Source organism: Rana temporaria, chromosome 11 (assembly GCF_905171775.1).
Source record: "Rana temporaria chromosome 11, aRanTem1.1, whole genome shotgun sequence".
NCBI classification, from domain to species: domain Eukaryota; kingdom Metazoa; phylum Chordata; class Amphibia; order Anura; family Ranidae; genus Rana; species Rana temporaria.
This window is the reverse complement of record NC_053499.1, coordinates 162919617-162942272: the sequence shown is the minus strand read 5'-3', so window position 1 is coordinate 162942272 and position 22656 is coordinate 162919617. Positions and strand designations below refer to the sequence as shown.

Genomic DNA, 22656 nt, shown 5'->3' with positions numbered 1-22656 from the left:
TTGTTGCTGTTCTTGGTTGCTGTCTCTTTGTTGCTGTCTCTCTGTTGATGATCTTTGTTGCTGTCTCTTTGTTGATGATCTTGGTTGCTGTCTCTCTGCTGATGATCTTGGTTGCTGTCTCTCTGTTGATGATCTTGGTTGCTGTCTCTGTTGATGATGATCTTGGTTGCTGTCTCTGTTGATGATGATCTTGGTTGCTGTCTCTGTTGATGATGATCTTGGTTGCTGTCTCTCTGTTGATGATCTTGGTTGCTGTCTCTCTGTTGATGATCTTGGTTGCTGTCTCTCTGTTGATGATCTTGGTTGCTGTCTCTGTGTTGATGATCTTGGTTGCTGTCTCTGTGTTGATGATCTTGGTTGCTGTCTCTGTGTTGATGATCTTGGTTGCTGTCTCTTTGTTGATGATCTTGGTTGCTGTCTCTTTGTTGATGATCTTGGTTGCTGTCTCTTTGTTGATGATCTTGGTTGCTGTCTCTGTGTTGATGATCTTGGTTGCTGTCTCTTTGTTGATGATCTTGGTTGCTGTCTCTGTGTTGATGATCTTGGTTGCTGTCTCTGTGTTGATGATCTTGGTTGCTGTCTCTGTGTTGATGATCTTGGTTGCTGTCTCTTTGTTGATGGTCTTGGTTGCTGTCTCTTTGTTGATGGTCTTGGTTGCTGTCTCTTTGTTGATGATCTTGGTTGCTGTCTCTGTGTTGATGATCTTGGTTGCTGTCTCTTTGTTGATGATCTTGGTTGCTGTCTCTGTGTTGATGATCTTGGTTGCTGTCTCTTTGTTGATGATTTTGGTTGCTGTCTCTTTGTTGATGATTTTGGTTGCTGTCTCTTTGTTGATGATCTTGGTTGCTGCCTCTTTGTTGATGATCTTGGTTGCTGTCTCTTTGTTGATGATCTTGGTTGCTGTCTCTTTGTTGATGATCTTGGTTGCTGTCTCTCTGTTGATGATCTTGGTTGCTGTCTCTCTGTTGATGATCTTGGTTGCTGTCTCTTTGTTGATGATCTTGGTTGCTGTCTGTGTTGATGATCTTGGTTGCTGTCTCTCTGTTGATGATCTTGGTTGCTGTCTCTTTGTTGATGATCTTGGTTGCTGTCTGTGTTGATGATCTTGGTTGCTGTCTCTTTGTTGATGATCTTGGTTGCTGTCTCTTTGTTGATGATCTTGGTTGCTGTCTGTGTTGATGATCTTGGTTGCTGTCTCTGTGTTGATGATCTTGGTTGTTGTCTCTTTGTTGATGATCTTGGTTGCTGTCTCTGTGTTGATGATCTTGGTTGCTGTCTCTTTGTTGATGATCCTGTATCTTCCAATTTACAGCCATGAAGATGACAAGTAAAGAGATTTTATGATCTAAACAATGAAAGTGATGAGAATAATCGCTGATAGCGCAATCACCAATCACGTGGACTCGCCATAAAGGGATTTAGCTGGTTATTGATTTACATCGGCAGCAATATTTATAGCTAAAGTGTAAAGGTGACCACAGGGCAGCGAGGTCAGGAAGGCTCATTTCCTACACGTGTCACCCGAGAAATACAACATCTGCGTCGGAAATCTTCAGCCAAATTATCTGTTGCTCACGGATCTGAGGCCTGCATGGGGGGGCCACATGCAGCCCCTTGTGAAGCCATTGGGTCGCTTGTAGTCACTGATCATCTGTATTTTCCTATTGCTTTGTTTATAGAAGTCTCTTGTAATATTTTGCAAGTCTAGTACAGGTACATTGTTTTGCGCAGCTGGGGTGCCCTGCCGCAGTATATGCGCGGTGGGCGGTCCGGAAGCAGTTTTTTGTTTCTTTTCTGGGATAGAGAGTTTTAGGTCAATAAGTGAATTCTGATTATTGTAAGCACCCCTGTCAGTGGTAAATGGTTTGTCCCAACCCTCTAGCTGCAAGAAGGCTTTTCTGTTGAAGAAACAGACTTACTGGCTGGATCACTACATATAAACAAGGGAGAGAAAGCCTAAGAAAACGAATGCAGCCGTCACATCTAAGAATTGGTAAAGCTGCAATATGATACATGTTTGCTTTTGGGTTTAATAACCGCTTTAAAATAATCCAAAGGCACAAGGGGGCGGAGTTTGATTGCGCCTTTTTGTACAATCAGGAAAGTTTGATGTCTGAATCCGGTGACTTGTCGTTAAGGTTCCCCTAACGAGAAAGTTCCTTCAAGGACTGCGCAGGCGCAACCCTTGCCGACGGAAATCTCCGAACCTCGGCCGGCATCCAGGCTCATTCTTTAACATCCCCGTGGATTGGAGGATGTTAAAAAAAGAGCCAGGAGGCCGAGCAAGTGAAGCGAGCCGTCCGAGCGAAGCGAGCGGCCACTTTCCTCAAAATCCACGTCTCCCTGGATGCCGGCCGAGGTTCGAAGATTTCTGTCGGCAAGTTTGCGCCTGCGCAGTCCTTAAAGGAACTTTCTCGTTAGCCGGAACCATATCGGCAGATCACTGGCCCGGGATTGGTGAGCGAGGATTTACCTCCAATGCAGCACATTGCTATATGAGCACTAAAAGTGACTGAGGAGGAACATGGCGCCATCTATAGGCCGGTATATGGTGTTGCATTTTTAGGGGGAAAAAAAGGTAAGATTTGACTCCACCCAACATTTGTGATCCTCTTCAGAATACAGACTCTTCAATGTTTGACTTTTTGGTTCCCTTCCAGCTGGCCAAGGAAACCCCGACTGAAGGTCGTGTGAACATGTCTGCCCATGAATGAGTCCTTTGTGCTGTTCTGTGGGGCCAAGTGTGAGAAGTCTGAGAGGACGAGATCTCCGACAGATTACGTGATAAGAGTCGCACGCCCCACACAACCAGATCCCAATCTGACTTCTCGGATACCTTCTCTATTGTAATCCCTTTCTCTATTCTAGATACCACATACCCCCCCCCTTCTACATACCCCCCTTCTCCATTCTACATCCCCCCTTCTCCATTCTACATCCCCCCCCTTCTCCATTCTACATCCCCCCCTTCTCCATTCTAAATCCCCCTTCTCCATTCTACATCCCCCCCTTCTCCATTCTACATCCCCCTTCTCCATTCTACATCCCCTTCTCCATTCTACATCCCCCCCCTTCTCCATTCTACATCCCCCCTTCTCCATTCTACATCCCCCCCCCTTCTCCATTCTACATCCCCCCTTCTCCATTCTACATCCCCCTTCTCCATTCTACATCCCCCCCTTCTCCATTCTACATCCCCCCCCTTCTCCATTCTACATCCCCCCCTTCTCCATTCTACATCCCCCCCTTCTCCATTCTACATCCCCCCCTTCTCCATTCTACATCCCCCCCCTTCTCCATTCTAAATCCCCCTTCTCCATTCTACATCCCCCCCTTCTCCATTCTAAATCCCCCTTCTCCATTCTACATCCCCCTTCTCCATTCTACATCCCCTTCTCCATTCTACATCCCCCCCCTTCTCCATTCTACATCCCCCCTTCTCCATTCTACATCCCCCCCCCTTCTCCATTCTACATCCCCCCTTCTCCATTCTACATCCCCCCTTCTCCATTCTACATCCCCCCCCTTCTCCATTCTACATCCCCCCTTCTCCATTCTACATCCCCCCCCTTCTCCATTCTACATCCCCCCTTCTCCATTCTACATCCCCCCCCCTTCTCCATTCTACATCCCCCCTTCTCCATTCTACATCCCCCTTCTCCATTCTACATCCCCCCCTTCTCCATTCTACATCCCCCCCTTCTCCATTCTACATCCCCCCCCTTCTCCATTCTACATCCCCCCCTTCTCCATTCTACATCCCCCCCTTCTCCATTCTACATCCCCCCCTTCTCCATTCTACATCCCCCCCCTTCTCCATTCTACATCCCCCCCTCTCCATTCTACATCCCCCTTCTCCATTCTACATCCCCCCTTCTCCATTCTACATCCCCCCTTCTCCATTCTACATACCCCTTCTCCATTCTACACCCCCCCTTCTCCATTCTACATCCCCCCCCCCTTCTCCATTCTACATCCCCCCCCTTCTCCATTCTACATACCCCCCACCCTCTCCATTCTACATACCCCCCCCCCCTTCTCCATTCTACATTCCCCTCTTCTCCATTCTACATACCCCCCCCCCTTCTCCATTCTACATCCCCCTTCTCCATTCTACACCCCCCCCCACATGTGGCCCGCGGAGCCCTCTCATGTGGCCCGCGACCTCTTGCTCTAGAATGGTGTGTTGGCAAGCCCAGATCGCAGGTTGCGACCCGCCATACCACAGCATCAGTGTTGTAAATGAAGCTGGTGGTAGAGGAAGAAAGCGGCTGTGGAGCAGAGCCCCATAAGCCGATAACTCCTCTACAGCAGGGATATGCAATTAGCGGACCTCCAGCTGTTGCAAAACTACAAGTCCCATCATGCCTCTGCCTCTGGGTGTCATGCTTGTAGCTGTCAGAGTCTTGCTATGCCTCATGGGACTTGTAGTTCTGCAACAGCTAGAGGTCCGCTAATTGCATATCCCTGCTCTACAGTGTTGGCTTTTGCCACAGGCAGAGTATATGGCAAAGTTCAGCTAACCCGCAGGATAGACACAGGTGCACTACGTTTCACCCGCGGTGTGGGTAAACCGCAGTACATCAGTGTGAAAGCAGTCTTAGACCTTTTTCACACGACCAGCCCAACCAAATGGGACCCTCAATTCACCTCTACAGAGCGACAGATGTCAGTTCACCCCGCCTACCTCCAATCTGAAAAACAGAAGCAAATTCGTCCTCTTCCATCTGGGCGGATTGGAGGGCCTATAGAGTATCCGTGATCTGTCATCCGCCAGCTCCGCTCATTGTGACCCACGACTGGTTACCAAGTTGCTTAAGTGGCCCTCACTCTTCAAAAGGTTGGGCACCCCTGTGGTAGAGACACCCCCAAAAAGACTTGTAGAGAAAGGGGGTTCTACAAAGTATTGACTCTGGGGGGCGCCATACAAATGCCCCTCCCCCACACTTTTCACATATTTATTTGTATCATTTTCCTTCCACTTCACAATTATGTGACACTTTGTGTTGGTCACATAAAATCCCAATAAAATACATTTACATTTTTTGGTTGTAACATGAGAAGATGTGGGGAATTTCAAGGGGTGTGAATACTTTTTCATGGCACTGTATATAGAGGGGTATGAATACTTTTTCAGGGCACTATATAAGGAGGGGTATGAATACTTTTCCAGGGCTCTGTACACTGAACCAGAACTTGCAGAAAGTTTGCGGAGAAAGTTGATCCGGAGTCATGTGATGCGGATTTGCTGCGATCTCTCGGCAGATCTTTTTCACACTCTCAGCACAATTTCTGGGATTTCTCCTTCCAGGTCACTCCACCTTTCTGCTGACGACTTCCCCTCCCCCTCGTGCAGTACTTGCCGGTAAGATCAAGCAGTAAATCAGACCGTCTCTCACACCGATTTCTCCACCCCCTCCCCTTTCCGCTCACTCTCTCCCCCCTCCCCCCCTGCCCCCACCCTGCAGCCCCCCCCCCCCCCTCCAACTATCAGATCCGGCCATTCCACTTCAGGAATCCTCATGCTGACTGTACTGCCTGACAACCTTTCCACCCAGACTTACTTTTTATCTCTTCCAACCATTCTTCAGTCTGCAGTAAGGCTGCATTCACACCTCCGCGACAGGTAACGCCGCGTATGCAGCGTATTTTGCCGTGAATAGTGTAACTTTTTTTTTTTTTACAAATCTTTCCCATTGCTTTGTATGGCCGAACGCCAATGCCGCCTGAAAAGAAGGGTCCGGGACTTTTTTTCAGGCGTACGGCGTCTATGAGATGTGAACCATCTCCATAGACAGCAATGGGAATTCTCCCCTCCAGCGGCACGAGAGTCCGGCGTCGGGCGTTTTGTCGCGGAGGTGTAAATGGGGCCTAAGAGCCGGGTCACACTGGGGCGACTCGTCATGCAGCTCGTCATGCAGCTCAGCCGAAGTCGCGTCCTATTCAATGCAATGGAACCGTTCTAATAGGAGCGACCTGCATTGACTTCTATACAGAGGTCGCCTCTGAAGTGGTGCCGCGGAAGTGTGAAGCGGCTCTCACACAAGATTATTTTTATTTCAGTCGGCTGAACACAAAAACAAAGAAGGAAAATGCAGGGACGTTGTACTCCTCCAGCAGGGACGTTGTACTCCTCCAGCAGGGACGTTGTACTCCTCCAGCGGGGACGTTGTACTCCTCCAGCGGGGACGTTGTACTCCTCCAGCGGGGACGTTGTACTCCTCCAGCAGGGACGTTGTACTCCTCCAGCAGGGACATTGTACTCTGACAGCAGGGACATTGTACTCTGACAGCAGGGACATTGTACTCTGACAGCAGGGACATTGTACTCTGACAGCAGGGACATTGTACTCTAATGCCGCGTTTTTAAAAACGTCATTTAAAATCATTGTGTGTGGGCTTCACATCGTTTTTCGGCTTCTGAAAAACGACAAAAAAAAAAAAATTAAAACATGCTGCATTTTTTAACGTTGTTTTTTTTTTTTAAATGTCGTTTTTCGGGTTGTAAAAGATGATCGTGTGTGGGCAAAAACAACGTTTTAAACCCGCGCATGCCCAGAAGCAAGTTATGAGACGGGAGCGCTCGTTCTGGTAAAACTACCATTCATAATGGAGATCGCACATTCATCACGCTGTAACAGAAAAAAAAGCGCAAACCGTCGGTGAGGGAAGCAGGAAGTGAAGCGCTCCAGTTTCACTGCCCGGTTCCCTACGGCGCATGCGCGTGACGCGCTACGCCTGCCGATTGGCTCCCGCTGTGTGCTGGGAGCCGAGTGTTCCCAGAACACAACGGGGGGAGGACGGGAGGTGACGTCATCCCCGCAGTCTTCCCGAGACCGTGTGGCCGGAAGTGGGTGCAAATACCTGTCTTTAGACAAATATCTGCAACCCCCTCCCCCCTGAAAGGTGTCAAATGTGACATCGGAGGGGGGGGAGGGGGTTCCGATCAGTGGGAGTTCCACTTTAGGGTGGAGCTCCGCTTTAACCAATATATTTGCATATTTTTTTTTAATATTCTTTCTTTCTTTCTTTTTCTCTTTTTTCTTTCTTTCTTTCTTTCTTTCTTTCTTTCTTTCTTCCTTCCTTCCTTCCTTCCTTCCTTCCTTCCTTCCTTCCTTCCTTCCTTCCTTCCTTCCTTCCTTCCTTCCTTCCTTCCTCCATTGTGAAGCAATACTTATTAGTCTTTATTAATGTATACTATGTTATTCCATAAATATAGAAAGTCTTCTTGCTGGTGTGTGTATATATATATATATATATATATATATATATATATATATATATATATATATATATATATATATATATATATATATATATATATATTTTATATATATATATATATATATATATATATATATATATAATTTTTTTTATAAGACAGTCTACTACTTGGAAGAGAAACCCGGTGACAGCTGTTGAATTACAGCCGGATAAGATAACATTCCTTAAAGGTAATTAATAAAGAGTGTCAAGAATAAGTGGTTTAAAAGTAATTATGTGGAATATGGGAAAGTTATGTACATGAATTAAGTTTGACGGGTTCAAAAAAGGTCGGCTTGTGTCCTCATTAAAACTTAAAATACATTGACTATTCGTCAGAACGCTGATATTTATGTATTGTATATATTAATAATTAGACAATATTGAATAAAGCAGTTTGCTTTGTATGTGTAGATTAGGGATGAGCCGAACACCCCCCCCCCCCCCCCCCCCGCGGTTCGGTTCGCAGCAGAACGGGCAAAACATTTGTTCGAACGCCATCTATGGGACACGAACATGGGTCCTGCCCCAGCGGAGTGTTTGGGGACCCGGGTCCTGCCCCAGCGGAATGTTTGGGGACCCGGGTCCTGCCCCAGGGGAGTGTTTGGGGACCTGGGTCCTGCCCCAGGGGAGTGTTTGGGGACCCGGGTCCTGCCCCAGGGGAGTGTTTGGGGACCCGGGTCCTGCCCCAGGGGAGTGTTTGGGGACCCGGGTCCTGCCCCAGGGGAGTGTTTGGGGACCCGGGTCCAGCCCCAGGGGAGTGTTTGGGGACCCGGGTCCAGCCCCAGCGGAGTGTTTGGGGACCCGGGTCCTGCCCCAGGGGACATGTATCAATGCAAAAAAAAAGTTTTTAAGACTACTCACGGCTGTAATGAATTGCCGGATCCCGGCAATACAGATCAAAGTAATTGAAAAAAAATGCCAGGAGTGCCCCCCCCCCTCCCCAGTCCATTACCAGGCCATTTGGGTCTGGTATGAATATTAAGGGGAACCCCAAACCGAATGAAAAAAAAAAATGCATGGGGGTCCCTCCAAATTCCATATCAGGCCCTTCAGGTCTGGTATGGATATTAAGGGGAACCCTGCACCAATTTTTTTTTTTAACTTGGGGGCGACTTCAAGTCGGATCCCAAGTTGCCCCTGTGTGAATGGGCTCTAAAGGTGAGCTTGTTGCAAGTCGTAAATCTGTTCTCCTTGAGTTGGTGACGTCTTATCAGGACAAGGAGGGTTTGATTTGACATTACTGGGTGCCATATTGTCTCTATACAAGTATTTTAATGGGTAACGCCATAGACAAAACCAGTTATAAATCATTTTAACATAAAGGAATTCTGGGAATGAATACGTTTGTCTGGTTGTATGACAGGTTTCAGATTTATGGTTAGTTACATTGACGTAAATCTTGGCAACCAATCAGGTTGTACCTAATATTCTTGTATTGTAAGAAACGGTATAAACGCCCACTAACACACAGCTATCTGCAACGTAGAGAGCGTCCTGACTCTCCTGTAGTCCAAGGGAGGGGGCGAGCACGACACTCCACACCAGGGAGAAAGCCTCGCATTACTGTGTGGGGTTACAGACAGAAGAACAGGAAGTGAGGATTTCTCAGAAGAAATAAGGACATTTAAAAGCAAAATGTAAGGATGAGGTAAGTGAAGGAGGACTGCACTGAGGGAAAGGAAGATATTTAGGGGGAAAAAAAAAATTACCTTTACAACCCCTTTAAGCTGACAAAGCTTTAACAGCAACACGTTCATTTCATTATTAAGTATACCAAAAAAAAAAAAAAATTTTTTATCTTTAGTAATGGTAAAGTTATTGCTGCATAAACAGGTCCATAGCAGAAATATAAAAATTGCTCTGCTCCATAGGGGGCGCACAGGTGTGAGAGGGGGGAGTGGTTAAAAAAAAGGCAATGAATTGGTTAGTCGGGTAAATTGGCATCCTGCCGCAATCTGATCCATTCCTGGCTCACACTCCCTTCCCCCAGATCCTTATACACGGGAATGCTAAACTGTACCCGCGCTGCAGCAATCCCACGTCGCCAAATATCCTCATGCTGGAAATTGTATTCAATTACAGTAAAACCTCAGATTGCGAGGATAATTCGTTCCAGAAACATGCTTGTAATCCAAAGCACTTGTATATCAAAGCAATTTTTTTTTTTACAGGGTATAAAAGAGAACAGAGGCGCCTCTAAGGCCCCTTTCAGACTGGGGCGGGAGCCACGGTGGCGGTATAACGCCGCTAAAAATAGCGGTGCTATACCGCCGGGATTGCCGCGGGAATCAGCCGCTATCGGTGCGGTATTAACCCCCGCTAGCGGCCGATAAAGGGTTAATACCTCCTCTATAGAGGCGCATTGCGGGCGGTAATGCCGCGGTTTCCCATTGCTTTCAATGGGAAGGAGCGGTATACACGCCGCTCCTCTCACCGCTCCAAAGATGCTACTGACAGGAGATTTTTTTCGTCTCCCGCCAGCGCATCGCCTCAGTGTGAAAGGCCTCGGGTCTGCAGTGAAGGAGTTTTTCAGGCGGGATAGCAGCGCTATTTTTAGCGCTGTACCGCCTGAAAAACTCCTCAATGTGAAAGGGGCCTTAGTGTAGCAATAAGTTGCTAAATGTTGTCCCTTCATTACATGTAACCATATCGCTACACTTAGAGGAGGAGCCTCTCTTCTCTTTTATACTCAGGTGTGACGTGACGCTGCTCTTATATCAAGACATCGCTTGTATATCAAGGCAAAATGTATTAAAACATTTTGCTTGTCTTGCAAAACGCTCTCAATCCAAGGTTTTACTGTATTCTAAATGACGAACTGATTTGCAAACACAGAATTCACTGTAATCACTTTTCTGGTGAATGTCTCTCATTCATGTGGCTTCTTTAACCCCCCCCCCCCCCCCTTTTGTATAGAGTGACGGAAGTGGGAGGTAAGAGCTTTATATAGGACCAGCAAATTCCTCTGCACAGAACAAAGCAAGAAAAGATCTCCGCTGTCCTGACTGCCTAAGAAAACTTCAGCGGGTGAGAAATTCCTTTACTTGTTTTCTCCTCCATTGTATGAGGAAAAAATGATCCCGATGTGTGGAAGGTAATCCTTGTGCGTCGTCCCTCAGTGCCGGGTCACACCGGGGCCACCTGACAAGGCGCACTCCATGCGTTGCAATGGAATCATTCTAATGGGAGGGGCTTAAGTCACTCTGACTTCCGAAAAGTTTCCTGCAATACTTTGGGGCGACTTCGGGTCGGCTTGCATTGACTTCTGTATAGAAGTCGCTTCGCATGCCGGCGACTTTGAAGTCACCCATGTGTGAATCAGCACTTGTATCTCTGAATTCTCTTCTTGTTTCCTTAAAGGGATTGTAAAGGAATTTATTTTTTATTTTTCCCCCTAAATATCTTCCTTTCCCTTAGTGCCGTCCTCCTTCACTTACCTCATCCTTCCATTTTGCTTTTAAATGTCCTTATTTCTTCTGAGAAATCCTCACTTCCTGTTCTTCTGTCTGTAACTCCACACAGTAATGAGAGGCTTTCTCCCTGGTGTGGAGAAAGCCTCTTGAGGGGGCGAGCATTAGAGTCAGGACGCTCTCTACTTTGCAGATGGAGAAAGGAGCTGTGTGTTAGTGGGCGTCCTGACACTCCTGCTCGCCATAATAAGCTAGAATGCACCGAATACTAGTTTATTATGAAATACTTTAGAACGAGGTGTGGGGAACTTACCTGGTCCACGCCGAGGGAGATGTCATCTTGCCTCGGTGTGTCTTCCGGGTATCGCCACTCCAGCGCTGTGAGTGACTGGAGTGGCGATGTCGTCGCGCATGCGCACGGGAGACTTCTTCCCAGCAAGGTCCGGCGGCTGCCGGGCTTTTAGCCGAGGATCCCCGCTGCGCATGCGCCGCTGCAATCAGATGATATGTACTGGGAGGGGAAATATGAGCGATAGAGGGTTTGTGGTAGGAGGAGTGGTGCCTTTTTTTTTTTTTTTGGGGGGGGGGTCAATTTGTTTTGGGGGGTGTTGATTTTGCGGAAAGAAAGAATTTGAGCTAGAGGGGGGATTGGGTGGATCCAAAGATTTGTGCTGGAAGGGGGAATATCGGCATGGGGGTGGATTTGTCCTGGGATGAGGGGGGATTTATGTTTAGGGGGTAAACCTGCAGATTTTCTTTTTGCTGACACATAATGCTCATACATCTTTGGGGGGGGGGGGGGTTGTCATGTTTGCTCCGATCTCTAGATGATGATTCCTTGTTTTGTTGCGCTGCGCTGCCCCCTGTTCATTCTCTGCTCATCTCCCTCACAGACGCTGAAGAGGAAGCAGATGACTTCCCCCCTCGACCTGCACAGCTTCCTCCACTTCTCACTGCTGGAGGCTGCGCCGCTGTGAGCCCTGAGAGCGCAGAGCCCTGAGAGCGCAGAGCCCTGAGAGCGCAGAGCCCTGAGGACGCAGAGCCCTGAGGACGCACAGCCCTGGCATGGACAGGATGTCTGTCACCGAAATCTTCAATGGCATCCCGCTGCCAGGACACCTTCACACCCCGGAGTCCCTCCAGTACGCCCAGGACTTCCAGTTCAAGGAAGGCGATATACTGATCGTCACCTACCCCAAGTCAGGTGAGACCGACCGTCCCGTCCATCCTTCTAGGCGCAGGGCTGATGTGCGCAGGGTGGCCATTAGAAATCACAGGGCCCCCATACAGCCTACCTGATGGGGGCCCCCCCCCCGTTTACAAAAATGTAAATATTTTTTTAATTATTTATATTAGGGTTAGGCGATTTAAGTTCGCATGTGTTGCGCTATATAAGTTTTCATTCATTCATTCATAATAATTATTTTACTTTTATTTTAATTTATTTTATTTTTTAAAATTGGAACAATTTCCAAAATTGCTTTTATATGCTTGGGGGGGGGGGGGGGGGCTGGATGAAATATGTGGAGTCTCTAAACGGACCCCTAACATCTCTCCTTTGAGACAGACCGGAATTAAGGACTTCTTCAGTTCCTTGTGACCCCCCCCCCCCCAATCCTGACACGAACCCTCCTGTGACCCCCCCCCCAACCCTCACACTAACCCTCCTTGTGCCCCCCCCCCCACCCTGACACTAACCCTCCTGTGACCCCCCCAACCCTCACACTAACCCTCCTGTGACCCCCCCCCCCAACCCTCACACTAACCCTCCTTGTGCCCCCCCCCCAACCCTGACACTAACCCTCCTGTGACCCCCCCAACCCTTACACTAACCCTCCTGTGACCCCCCCAACCCTTACACTAACCCTCCTGTGACCCCCCCAACCCTGACACTAACCCTCCCTGTGACCCCCCCCCCATACCCTCACACTGACCCTCCTTGTGACCCCCCCCCATATCCTCACACTGACCCTCCTTGTGACCCCCCAACCCACACATTAAGAAGTGAATGTTGGCTTTAAGTTTTGTAACCCGAGGTTCTGGTGAAATTGTTTGGAGATATGAGTGTTGAAATAATAATGGGGCTTCATCGTCCTTACTTAGACCTCAGACATGTTTGTCAGTGTATATATTTGCCGACACAACGGCCTTCCTGTGTGAAGTATCTAAAATAGCTGCTTCTACGTCTCCATTATCTCCATTATCTCCGGAACCGTTCATATTTTTTCTTTAATGTTATTGTGGTGCATCACTACCCCCGTAAGGGCTGCTAATGTGACCTGGCTCTTCATCAATAAGTGCAGAGACTGCCCGTCCACACAAGCAACAGTCCATTCACACCGGCTCTAAAACAGTCTTTAGGGCAGTGGTCTCCAAACTGCGGCCCTTTGCTTGCCTCTATGCGGCCCTTTGCTTGCCTCTATGCGGCCCTTTGCTTGCCTCTATGCGGCCCTTTGCTTGCCTCTATGCGGCCCTTTGCTTGCCTCTATGCGGCCCTTTGCTTGCCTCTATGCGGCCCTTTGCTTGCCTCTATGCGGCCCTTTGCTTGCCTCTATGCGGCCCTTTGCTTGCCTCTATGCGCCCCTTTGCTTGCCTCTATGCGGCCCTTTCCTTTTCCCTCTATGCGCCCCTTTGCTTGCCTCTATGCGGCCCTTTCCTTTTCCCTCTATGCGGCCCTTTGCTTGCCTCTATGCGGCCCTTTGCTTGCCTCTATGCGGCCCTTTGCTTGCCTCTATGCGGCCCTTTGCTTGCCTCTATGCGGCCCTTTGCTTGCCTCTATGTGGCCCTTTGCTTGCCTCTATGTGGCCCTTTGCTTGCCTCTATGTGGCCCTTTGCTTGCCTCTATGCGGCCCTTTGCTTGCCTCTATGCGGCCCTTTCCTTTTCCCTATATGCGGCCCTTTCCTTTTCCCTATATGCGGCCCTTTGCTTGCCTCTATGTGGCCCTTTGCTTGCCTCTATGCGGCCCTTTGCTTGCCTCTATGCGGCCCTTTGCTTGCCTCTATGTGGCCCTTTGCTTGCCTCTATGCGGCCCTTTGCTTGCCTCTATGCGGCCCTTTGCTTGCCTCTATGCGGCCCTTTGCTTGCCTCTATGCGGCCCTTTGCTTGCCTCTATGCGGCCCTTTGCTTGCCTCTATGCGGCCCTTTGCTTGCCTCTATGCGGCCCTTTGCTTGCCTCTATGCGGCCCTTTGCTTGCCTCTATGCGGCCCTTTGCTTGCCTCTATGCGGCCCTTTGCTTGCCTCTATGCGGCCCTTTCCTTTTCCCTATATGCGGCCCTTTCCTTTTCCCTATATGTGGTCCTTTCCTTGCCTCTATGCGGCCCTTTGCTCGCCTCTATGCGGCCATTTGCTTGCCTCTATGCGGTCCTTTGCTTTTCCCTATATGCGGCCCTTTGCTTGCCTCTATGCGGCCCTTTGCTTGCCTCTATGTGGCCCTTTGCTTGCCTCTATGCTGCCCCTTCCTTTTCCCTATATGCGGCCCTTTTGCTTTCCTCTATGCGGCCCTTGGGACACTACTCCTCCAACTGACATTAATGTGACTTATTGTACAAAAGTATATATTTTTTTTCCCCCCTCACATAAGAACTTGTACTTTATTTTAGGCACAACATGGATGCAAGAGATCCTGACGCTCATCTACAGCCAAGGCGATACAGAGATTGCTATGACTGTACCCAACTGGGAGCGGGCCCCTTGGCTGGAACACACCTACTTCAAGGATACCCTAAAGGAAGGAGAGGGCCCCAGAATCCTCACCACACATCTCCCGAGTAATGTCCTGGCTCCGGCGCTGCAGAACTCCAAAGCTAAAGTAAGTTGACCCAATAGTCACCCATAGATGGTGTACCGGCCTTCCTGCTCTGGTTTATCTGTGGAACTGATCAAAGATTCTCGGGTTCTAAGAGTCCCTCTTTGGTGACAACACTTCACTGTCTTCTCCATATAAAAGTGACAAAGTGGGGCCTCATGGCACAAAAGATGGAAGGAAAGCCTCCAGGCCTGGTAACAAGTTCATAGACAAAACAGAACCAAAAGGGCACAAAGGCCTAGAGCCTAAAAGTATTCTCCTATGGAGTTCTGACTTTCCTTATTGGGGTTTGGATATACTTCAAGGGCAGCCCCGGACTGGGACAAAAAATAGGCACGGGAATTTTAGACTGAGCAGCCCGGGGGGTGGGGGTGCTTCGCAGCGGAGGTTAATGATGGGATGTGGGGTTCCAGCAATTTGTACCTCTGGACCCCTTTACATTACACAGCACCCTGCACCTCTGGACCCCTTTACATTACACAGCACCCTGCACCTCTGGACCCCTTGACATTTCACAGCACCCTGCACCTCTGGACCCCTTTACATTACACAGCACCCTGCACCTCTGGCCCCCTTTACATTTCACAGCACCCTGCACCTCTGGACTCCTTTACATTTCACAGCACCCTGCACCTCTGGACCCCTTTACATTTCACAGCACCCTGCACCTCTGGACCCCTTTACATTACACAGCCCCCCACAGTTTGTTACAGACACCCCTCAGTTCTGGATCCCCCCTCTACATTACAGCCCTGCTCTACATTACAGCCCCCCCTACATTACAGAGACGTGACCTGGGCCCCACGTGGCGATAGCGGGCCGCCGTGGCCCACCAGGCATATGCCCGGTATGCCTTATGGCCTGTTCAAGGGTAAATATGCGTGTGTGTATGTATATCTCTGCCTTTTTAGTGACAACGCTGTGTGTTTTTTTTAGGTGATCTACCTTGCCAGGAACCCGAAGGATGTGGCCGTTTCCTTCTACTATTTCCACAAGATGGCCAAATTCCTCCCAGATTTTAACACCTTCTCTGAGTTCCTAGACCGGTTCCTGGAGGGTAAAGGTCAGTTTTCGAATTTGTAGAATTCTCCAGATTTGTGACCTGGAATCTGTCTGCTTTTATCTTCTTCTTCCTCCAAGCTGATGGAACCCCCTGACCACCTTCTGTGGTGCACCTATCCGTGTACTTAGGAGATCACGCGCTGCGCTGGCCTAACATTCATAGAACAAAGAAGTCTTGTCGTTTTGTGTTTGTCGCTCACTCCGAAGTCCGGGAAGTGTTCGGGAAGTGTTCGGGAAGTGTTCGGGAAGTGTGCGGGAAGTGTCCGGGAAGTGTGCGGTTTATTCATTAAAGTGGAACTTCACTCTCCCAATTAACATTGATTTTTTTTTTTTATCCTTCTTCTGCCAGCATTAGTACATCTAGAGGAAAGTAGATCATATTTACTTGTTTTAAACATTTATTTTACATTTCTTTAGTTGTGCCTTGTACACACGGTCGGAATTTCCGTGTGTATTCCCCATCTGACTTTTTCCATCAGAAATTCCGACAGGGTTAGAAAGAAAACGGCCCGGATTCACATACATTGGCGCATATTTATGCCGCCGTAGCGTATCGAATATACGCTACGCCGATGCGGCGCAGAGAGGCAAGCACAGAATTCACAAAGCACTTGCTCCCACTCGCTCTCAAATCTACGCTGGGTTTCCTCTGCGTATTCCGGCGTAGGTGGAAGTGGGCGTGAGCCATGCTAATGAGGCGTGACCCCATGCAAATGATGGGCCGAGCGCCATAGAAGTACTTAAAACGTGGCCGCATCCCAGTTCGCATGCTCAGAATCGCGTCGAATCACTGCCTACGACGTGAACGTAACCTACGCCTAGCCATATTCATGTACAACGTAAACAATGTAAAATACGACGGCTGTGTTCCCTGTTCCATACCTTTTGCATGGGTTTCGCCTCATATATGGGGAATAACTTTACGCCGGACGTAAGACTTACGCAAACCGCGTATATTATGCGCCAGGGCGCAAGTACGTTCGTGAAGAATCAGCGTATCTCCCTCATTTGCATATGCGCATAGAAAAACAATGGAAGCGGCAAATGCGCCCAGCGTAAATATGCGCCTACGATACGCCGGCGTAGACAAGTTACGTCGGTCGGATGAAGCCTATTTTCAGGCGTATCTCGGTTTGTGGGCACGGCGCACAGATACGACGGCACATAGTTACACTTACGCGGCGTATCTCGAGATACGTCGGCGTAAGTGCTTTGTGAATCTGGGCCAACATGTTCTCTTTCTCTCATAAAAAAGTTCTATTGGAAATTCCGTTCGTCTGTATGGAACTCTGACGGAGAAAAAAAACACGCATGCTCGGAAACAATTTGACGCATGCTCCGAAGCATTGAACTTCATTTTTCTAGGCTCGTCGTCGTGTTGTACGTCACTGCGTTTTTGACGGTCTGACTTTGGTGTGTCCGTGTGTATGGAATTCCGTTGGGAAAAACCCGTCTGAGTTTATTCAGACGGAAACTCTGATCGTGTGTACAGGGCATTACTTCCTGGTTTCCAGGCCTAGGCAAATTACCCAGGAGTCTTATGGAGGGGCCTTCTCAGCTGACCGAACTCTCACCGGTATTCCGTCTGATTTGGCGACCCGTCAGAATTGGTAACGGAAGTGAAGTTCCGTCCCCGCCATCTTGCTACACCCCGCACTCCTCCACAGTAACGGTTCCCCCGGGAAGGGTCACCTTTTTTCCTCTCTGCTCTCTTATTTTCCAAGTATTTTTCATGGAACCACGTGCCGATCTGCGATAAGTGACTTACCTGTGGTTTGTTGCCTCCTTTAGTGCATTACGGCTCTTGGTTTGATCATGTGAAGGGCTGGTACCGGCAAAGAAACAACCTGGACTTCCTCTACATCACCTATGAGGACCTAAAGAAGGTTGGTGATCTCCTCCTGGTCAGAAGGAATCCCTATTTACATGTCCCATTAATAAAGCGAGGAGAGGGAAGAAGCGCCCGGTGTCCCAAATAATGCAATTCTTGGTGAAATAATACAATTGTTTATTGAAAGCGTGAGATTGTACAGATGGAGCCTACGCATTTCGGGGGGGAATCGCCTCCCCCTTCTTCAGGGCTGCTGTTACCCTACCGGAGATGGATGGACTCTGTGGTAGTGCCAGAATCTTTTTAGATTTTCAATGTTTGGCTTGTGTATTTATAAAATACATTGTAAGAGGACTTTTGCATACCAACAGCCCTGAAAACGGGGGGGGGGGGGGGGGGCAATTCCCCCAAAATGCGTTTCCCACCAAGATTTGCATTCTTTTGGACACTGGGCGCTCTTTCCTTCTGATTCAAGTGTTTGTTTTACCTGAACAGTGTGGGGCCAGAAGGTAGGAGGAGCCACAGGGAACAGGGTTTCTGGGAAATGTAATTTAAAACAAACTTGTGTTTGGCCCATGCATTGGGAGATTTTATTGGCAGTCTTACCGGCAGCATATACTTGCCCTCCCCTAGCATTCCTGCCTGGCTGCTCAGGTGCTGGAAGCTGAGAATCGCACCCAGTACTTCCGGGTATGAGGACCATGTGACTCCCTCCTCCTCCTCCTCCTCCTCCTCCTCCTCCTCTTCTTCCATGTGACTCACTCCTCTTCTCCTCTTCTTCCATGTGACTGGCTCCTCTTCTTCCATGTGACTGGCTCCTCTTCTTCCATGTGACTCGCTCCTCCTCCTCTTCCATGTGACTCACTCCTCTTCTCCTCTTCTTCCATGTGACTGGCTCCTCCTCTTCTTCTTCTATGTGACTGGCTCCTCTTCTTCTTCCATGTGACTGGCTCCTCCTCCTCTTCTTCCATGTGACTGGCTCCTCCTCTTCTTCTATGTGACTGGCTCCTCCTCTTCTTCCATGTGATTCACTCCTCTTCTCCTCTTCTTCTTCCATGTGACTGGCTCCTCCTCTTCTTCTTCTATGTGACTGGCTCCTCCTCTTCTTCTATGTGACTGGCTCCTCCTCTTCTATGTGACTGGCTCCTCCTCTTCTATGTGACTGGCTCCTCCTCTTCTTCTATGTGACTGGCTCCTCCTCTTCTTCTATGTGACTGGCTCCTCCTCTTCTATGTGACTGGCTCCTCCTCTTCTTCCATGTGACTGGCCCCTCCTCTTCTTCCATGTGATACGCTCTTCTTCTTCCATGTGACATGCTCCTCTTCTTCTTCCATGTGATGCGCTCTTCTTCTTCCATGTGACGTGCTCCTTTTCTTCTTCCATGTGACTGGCTCTTCCTCTTTTTCCATGTGACTGGCTCTTCCTCTTTTTCCATGTGACTGGCTCCTCTTCCTCTTCTTCCATGTGACTGGCTCCTCTTCCTCTTCTTCCATGTGACTGGCTCCTCTTCCTCTTCTTCCATGTGACTGGCTCCTCTTCCTCTTCTTCCATGTGACTGGCCCTTCCTCTTCTTCCATGTGACTGGCCCTTCCTCTTCTTCCATGTGACGCGCTCTTCTTCTTCTTCTTCCATGTGACGCGCTCTTCTTCTTCTTCTTCCATGTGACGCGCTCTTCTTCTTCCATGTGACGCGCTCTTCTTCTTCCATGTGACTGGCCCTTCCTCTTCTTCCATGTGACTGGCCCCTCCTCTTCCTCCATGTGACTGGCTCCTTCCTCTTCCTCCATGTGACTGGCTCCTTCCTCTTCCTCCATGTGACTGGCTCCTTCCTCTTTTTCCATGTGACTGGCTCCTTCCTCTTTTTCCATGTGACTGGCTCCTTCCTCTTCTTCCATGTGACTTGCTCCTATTCCTCTTCTTCCATGTGACGCGCTCTTCTTCCTCTTCCATGTGACTGGCCCTTCCTCCATGTGACTGGCCCTTCCTCTTCTTCCATGTGACTGGCCCTTCCTCTTCTTCCATGTGACTGGCCCTTCCTCTTCTTCCATGTGACTGGCCCTTCCTCCATGTGACTGGCCCTTCCTCTTCTTCCATGTGACTGGCCCTTCCTCTTCTTCCATGTGACGCGCTCCTCCTCTTCTTCCATGTGACGCGCTCTTCCTCTTCTTCCATGTGACTGGCCCTTCCTCTTCTTCCATGTGACTGGCTCCTCTTCTTCTTCCATGTGACGCGCTCTTCTTCTTCTTCTTCTTCTTCCATGTGACGCGCTCTTCTTCTTCCATGTGACGCGCTCTTCTTCTTCCATGTGACTGGCCCTTCCTCTTCTTCCATGTGACTGGCCCCTCCTCTTCCATGTGACTGGCTCCTTCCTCTTCCTCCATGTGACTGGCTCCTCCTCTTCCATGTGACGCGCTCCTCTTCCTCCCCAGATGACAGCGCTGGTACGTCGCAATTGGCAGCTCGGGGCCCCCAGCTCTGTCACATGAGGGTGGGGAGAACGTCTTCAGCCTGGTGTCCTCAGCTGCAGGACTTCCTCTTTACTCCTCCCAGATGAATGGAACGGGGGGTGGGGACTTCCTCTATACTCCTCCCAGATAAATGGAATGGGGGGTGGGGACTTCCTCTATACTCCTCCCAGATGAATCTAACGGGGGGATTGGAGGGAACGAGAGTCTACATTAGGGGGATTATGTTGGGTGGCCGGTATGTTCACCTTGTGTGTGTGTTGGAGATCACAAAACTTATATTGCCATTGACAAGCACAAGAAATGGGTTTTCAGCTCATCTTCTGCCTTTCTTAGGATTTGAGAAGAAGTATAAAGAAGGTGTGCCGGTTTTTGGGGTGCCCCATGTACTCCAAAGAGGTGGATAAGGTGGAGCACCATTGCCGGTTCCCTGAGATGAGCCAGAACATGATGGTGAACTACATGCTCATCCCCAACGAGATCCTCGACCACGATCAGAGCAAATTCATGAGGAAGGGTAAGCGAAATGCAAATCAATTTTATATGTTTTTTTGAAATGCGTTTTCAGGATATTTTTGTTATTCTCTCACTCTTATAAAACTGACCAATAAAATTATAGAGACCGCTCGTTTTTTTGTCACAAATTCAGCCACCAATCAAATCCTTTTTTTCCCTCCCTGTACCTTCATGTGAACCCCAGGGTATAAACGTCAGGACTCGGTGCCGCCATTTTACCTTTTAGCTACTTTGGGGGCCAGATTCACAGTCCGGCGGCGCAGTGTAACGTAACCCGTTTACGTTACACCGCCGCAAATTTCCCGATTTAGTGCCCGATCCACAAAGCACTTACCTGGAAATTTGCGGTGGTGTATCGTAAACAGGTCCGGCGCAAGGCGGCCCAATTTAATTGGGGCGGGTACCATTTAAATTAGGCGCGCTCCCGCGCCAGACGTACTGCGCATGCTCCCGTTGCAAATTTCCCGACGTGCTTTTCGTGAAATTACGACGCGCCGACGTTTTGTGAAGAAAAAATTTAAAAAAAATTAAAAAGCGACGCGGGAAAGACGGGCATACTTTAACATGGTGGAGTACTTTTACACAATGTTAAAGGTGCCCTATCTTTGCGACGGAAATCTAACACTCGAGACGACGTAACGACGGGAAAAATCTTCGTGGATCGCCATAACTCCTAATTTGCATACCCGACGCTGTATTACGACGTGAACTCCCCCCAGCGGCGGCCGCGGTATTGCATCCTAAGATCCGACAGTGTAAAACTATTACACCTGTCGGATCTTCTGGCTATCTATGCGGAACTGATATTCTATGAACCAGCCGCATAGATAGAACAACAGATACGCCGTCGTATCAGGAGAAACGCCGTCGTATCTGCTCTGTGAATCTGGCCCTATATTACTACTTTATCCAACACTAAAGTTTTTTCTCTTTTAGATGTAATTTACGGATATCGCTGTCTGCTTTTGTCTCCTCAGGCATTGTGGGTGACTGGAGACAACACATGACGCCGGAGCAAAGCGACGCCTTCGACAAGATCTTCCAGGAGAAAATGTCCGGCTGCAACCTCCAATTTCTCTGGAGTTTGGACTAAACAAAAAGACGAGTTCCGGGACTGCGAACGCTGCAAAGATCTGCGAATATTTCTATGCAGGGGATCCGGTGTAAACGCAGAAATAATGTAAACAATGACGTTGACGCCCTCGGATGGCGGAAGGACAACCGCAGTGCGACGAAGGAGACGCCGCCGGATACTCACAATGTATACTGTTTGTATTTACACGTGAGATGGGAAGATTGTAACCAGACACGTCGGGGTGAGATGGATGGAAGGGAGCAGTGAAGCAATGCGAAGCACAGAAGACCCGAACCCAGAACTTCTCTCCGTGTCTCATTTCCATCACACGTCCAAATAGGGGTTCATTCTTCATTTTAGGACAGTAAATTTGCCGCCATGGCCAGTTTTGCAGACTTCAAGCGCCGATACAACCTAATATGATGGAGAACCTTTTCTTCCAAACTGCCTAAAGCCGGCTCAGGCTAGATGGCCACCCCAGTACAGGTGTATGCAGGGCCGCCATCAGGAATTATGGGGCCCCTCACACAGCTTCAGGCATGGGCCCCCTGGAGCAGAGAACCGGGGGGGGGGGGGGTCCTTTAATAAAAAGAAATAAAAAAAATATATAAAAAATATATTTATTTATTTTTAAAAAGGGGGGGGGGGTTGCCATCTGGGGCCCTGGGGACCTCTGGGCCCTTTTAATTTATATATATATTTTTTTTATATAAAAATAAATTACAAAAAAAGGGGGGTTGCCATCCGGGACCTCTGGGCCCTTTAATAAAAATAATAAAATTTATGGAATAAAAAATAAAAAAAATAAAATAACAAAAAGAAACCTCTGGGCCCTTTAATAAAAAATGAATAAAAAAATATATAAAAAAATAAAAATAAACATTTATAGAAAAAAAAGGGGGGGGTTGCCATCCAGGGCCCTGGGGACCTGAACCCTTTAATAAAAAGAAATAAAATAATATATTATTTTTTTATAAAAAACAAGGGGGTTGCCTGCGGACCTCTGGGCCCTTTATTAAATATATATAAAAAGGGGGGTTGTCATCCTGGGGATCTCCGGACCCCTAAAAAAATAAAAAAATAGTCCCTTTAATAAAAAATAAAAAAAATATATATATTTTTTTTATAAAAAAGAAGGGGGGGGGGTTGCCATTTGCCATCCGGGGCCCTTTTTTTTTTTAAAGGGGGTTGCTCTCCGAGCCCCTTACAGGTGTACTGCCTGTAC

At 48.5% G+C, this 22656-nt stretch overlaps 1 protein-coding gene across 8 annotated transcripts in view; it reads left to right on the top strand.

Moving 5' to 3' along the window:
* The window catches only part of LOC120917976 (sulfotransferase 2B1-like), a 29795-nt gene extending 7799 nt beyond the window's left edge, over positions 1-21996 (top strand). The window contains exons 1-9 of one of the 8 annotated variants that reach the window (XM_040329626.1): positions 5280-5365; positions 7381-7454; positions 10183-10293; positions 11570-11880; positions 14278-14486; positions 15420-15546; positions 17337-17431; positions 20177-20357; positions 21334-21996. In XM_040329626.1, coding sequence (XP_040185560.1) covers positions 11742-11880; positions 14278-14486; positions 15420-15546; positions 17337-17431; positions 20177-20357; positions 21334-21449 — 867 coding nt within the window. In that variant the 5' untranslated portion in view covers positions 5280-5365; positions 7381-7454; positions 10183-10293; positions 11570-11741 and the 3' untranslated portion in view covers positions 21450-21996. Of the gene's footprint in view, positions 1-5279; positions 5366-7380; positions 7455-8892; positions 8915-10182; positions 10294-11569; positions 11881-14277; positions 14487-15419; positions 15547-17336; positions 17432-20176; positions 20358-21333 lie in introns of those variants that run through there. The other 7 variants (XM_040329624.1, XM_040329631.1, XM_040329627.1 and 4 more) reach the window with 7 other exon arrangements.
* Positions 21997-22656: the final 660 nt, after the last annotated feature.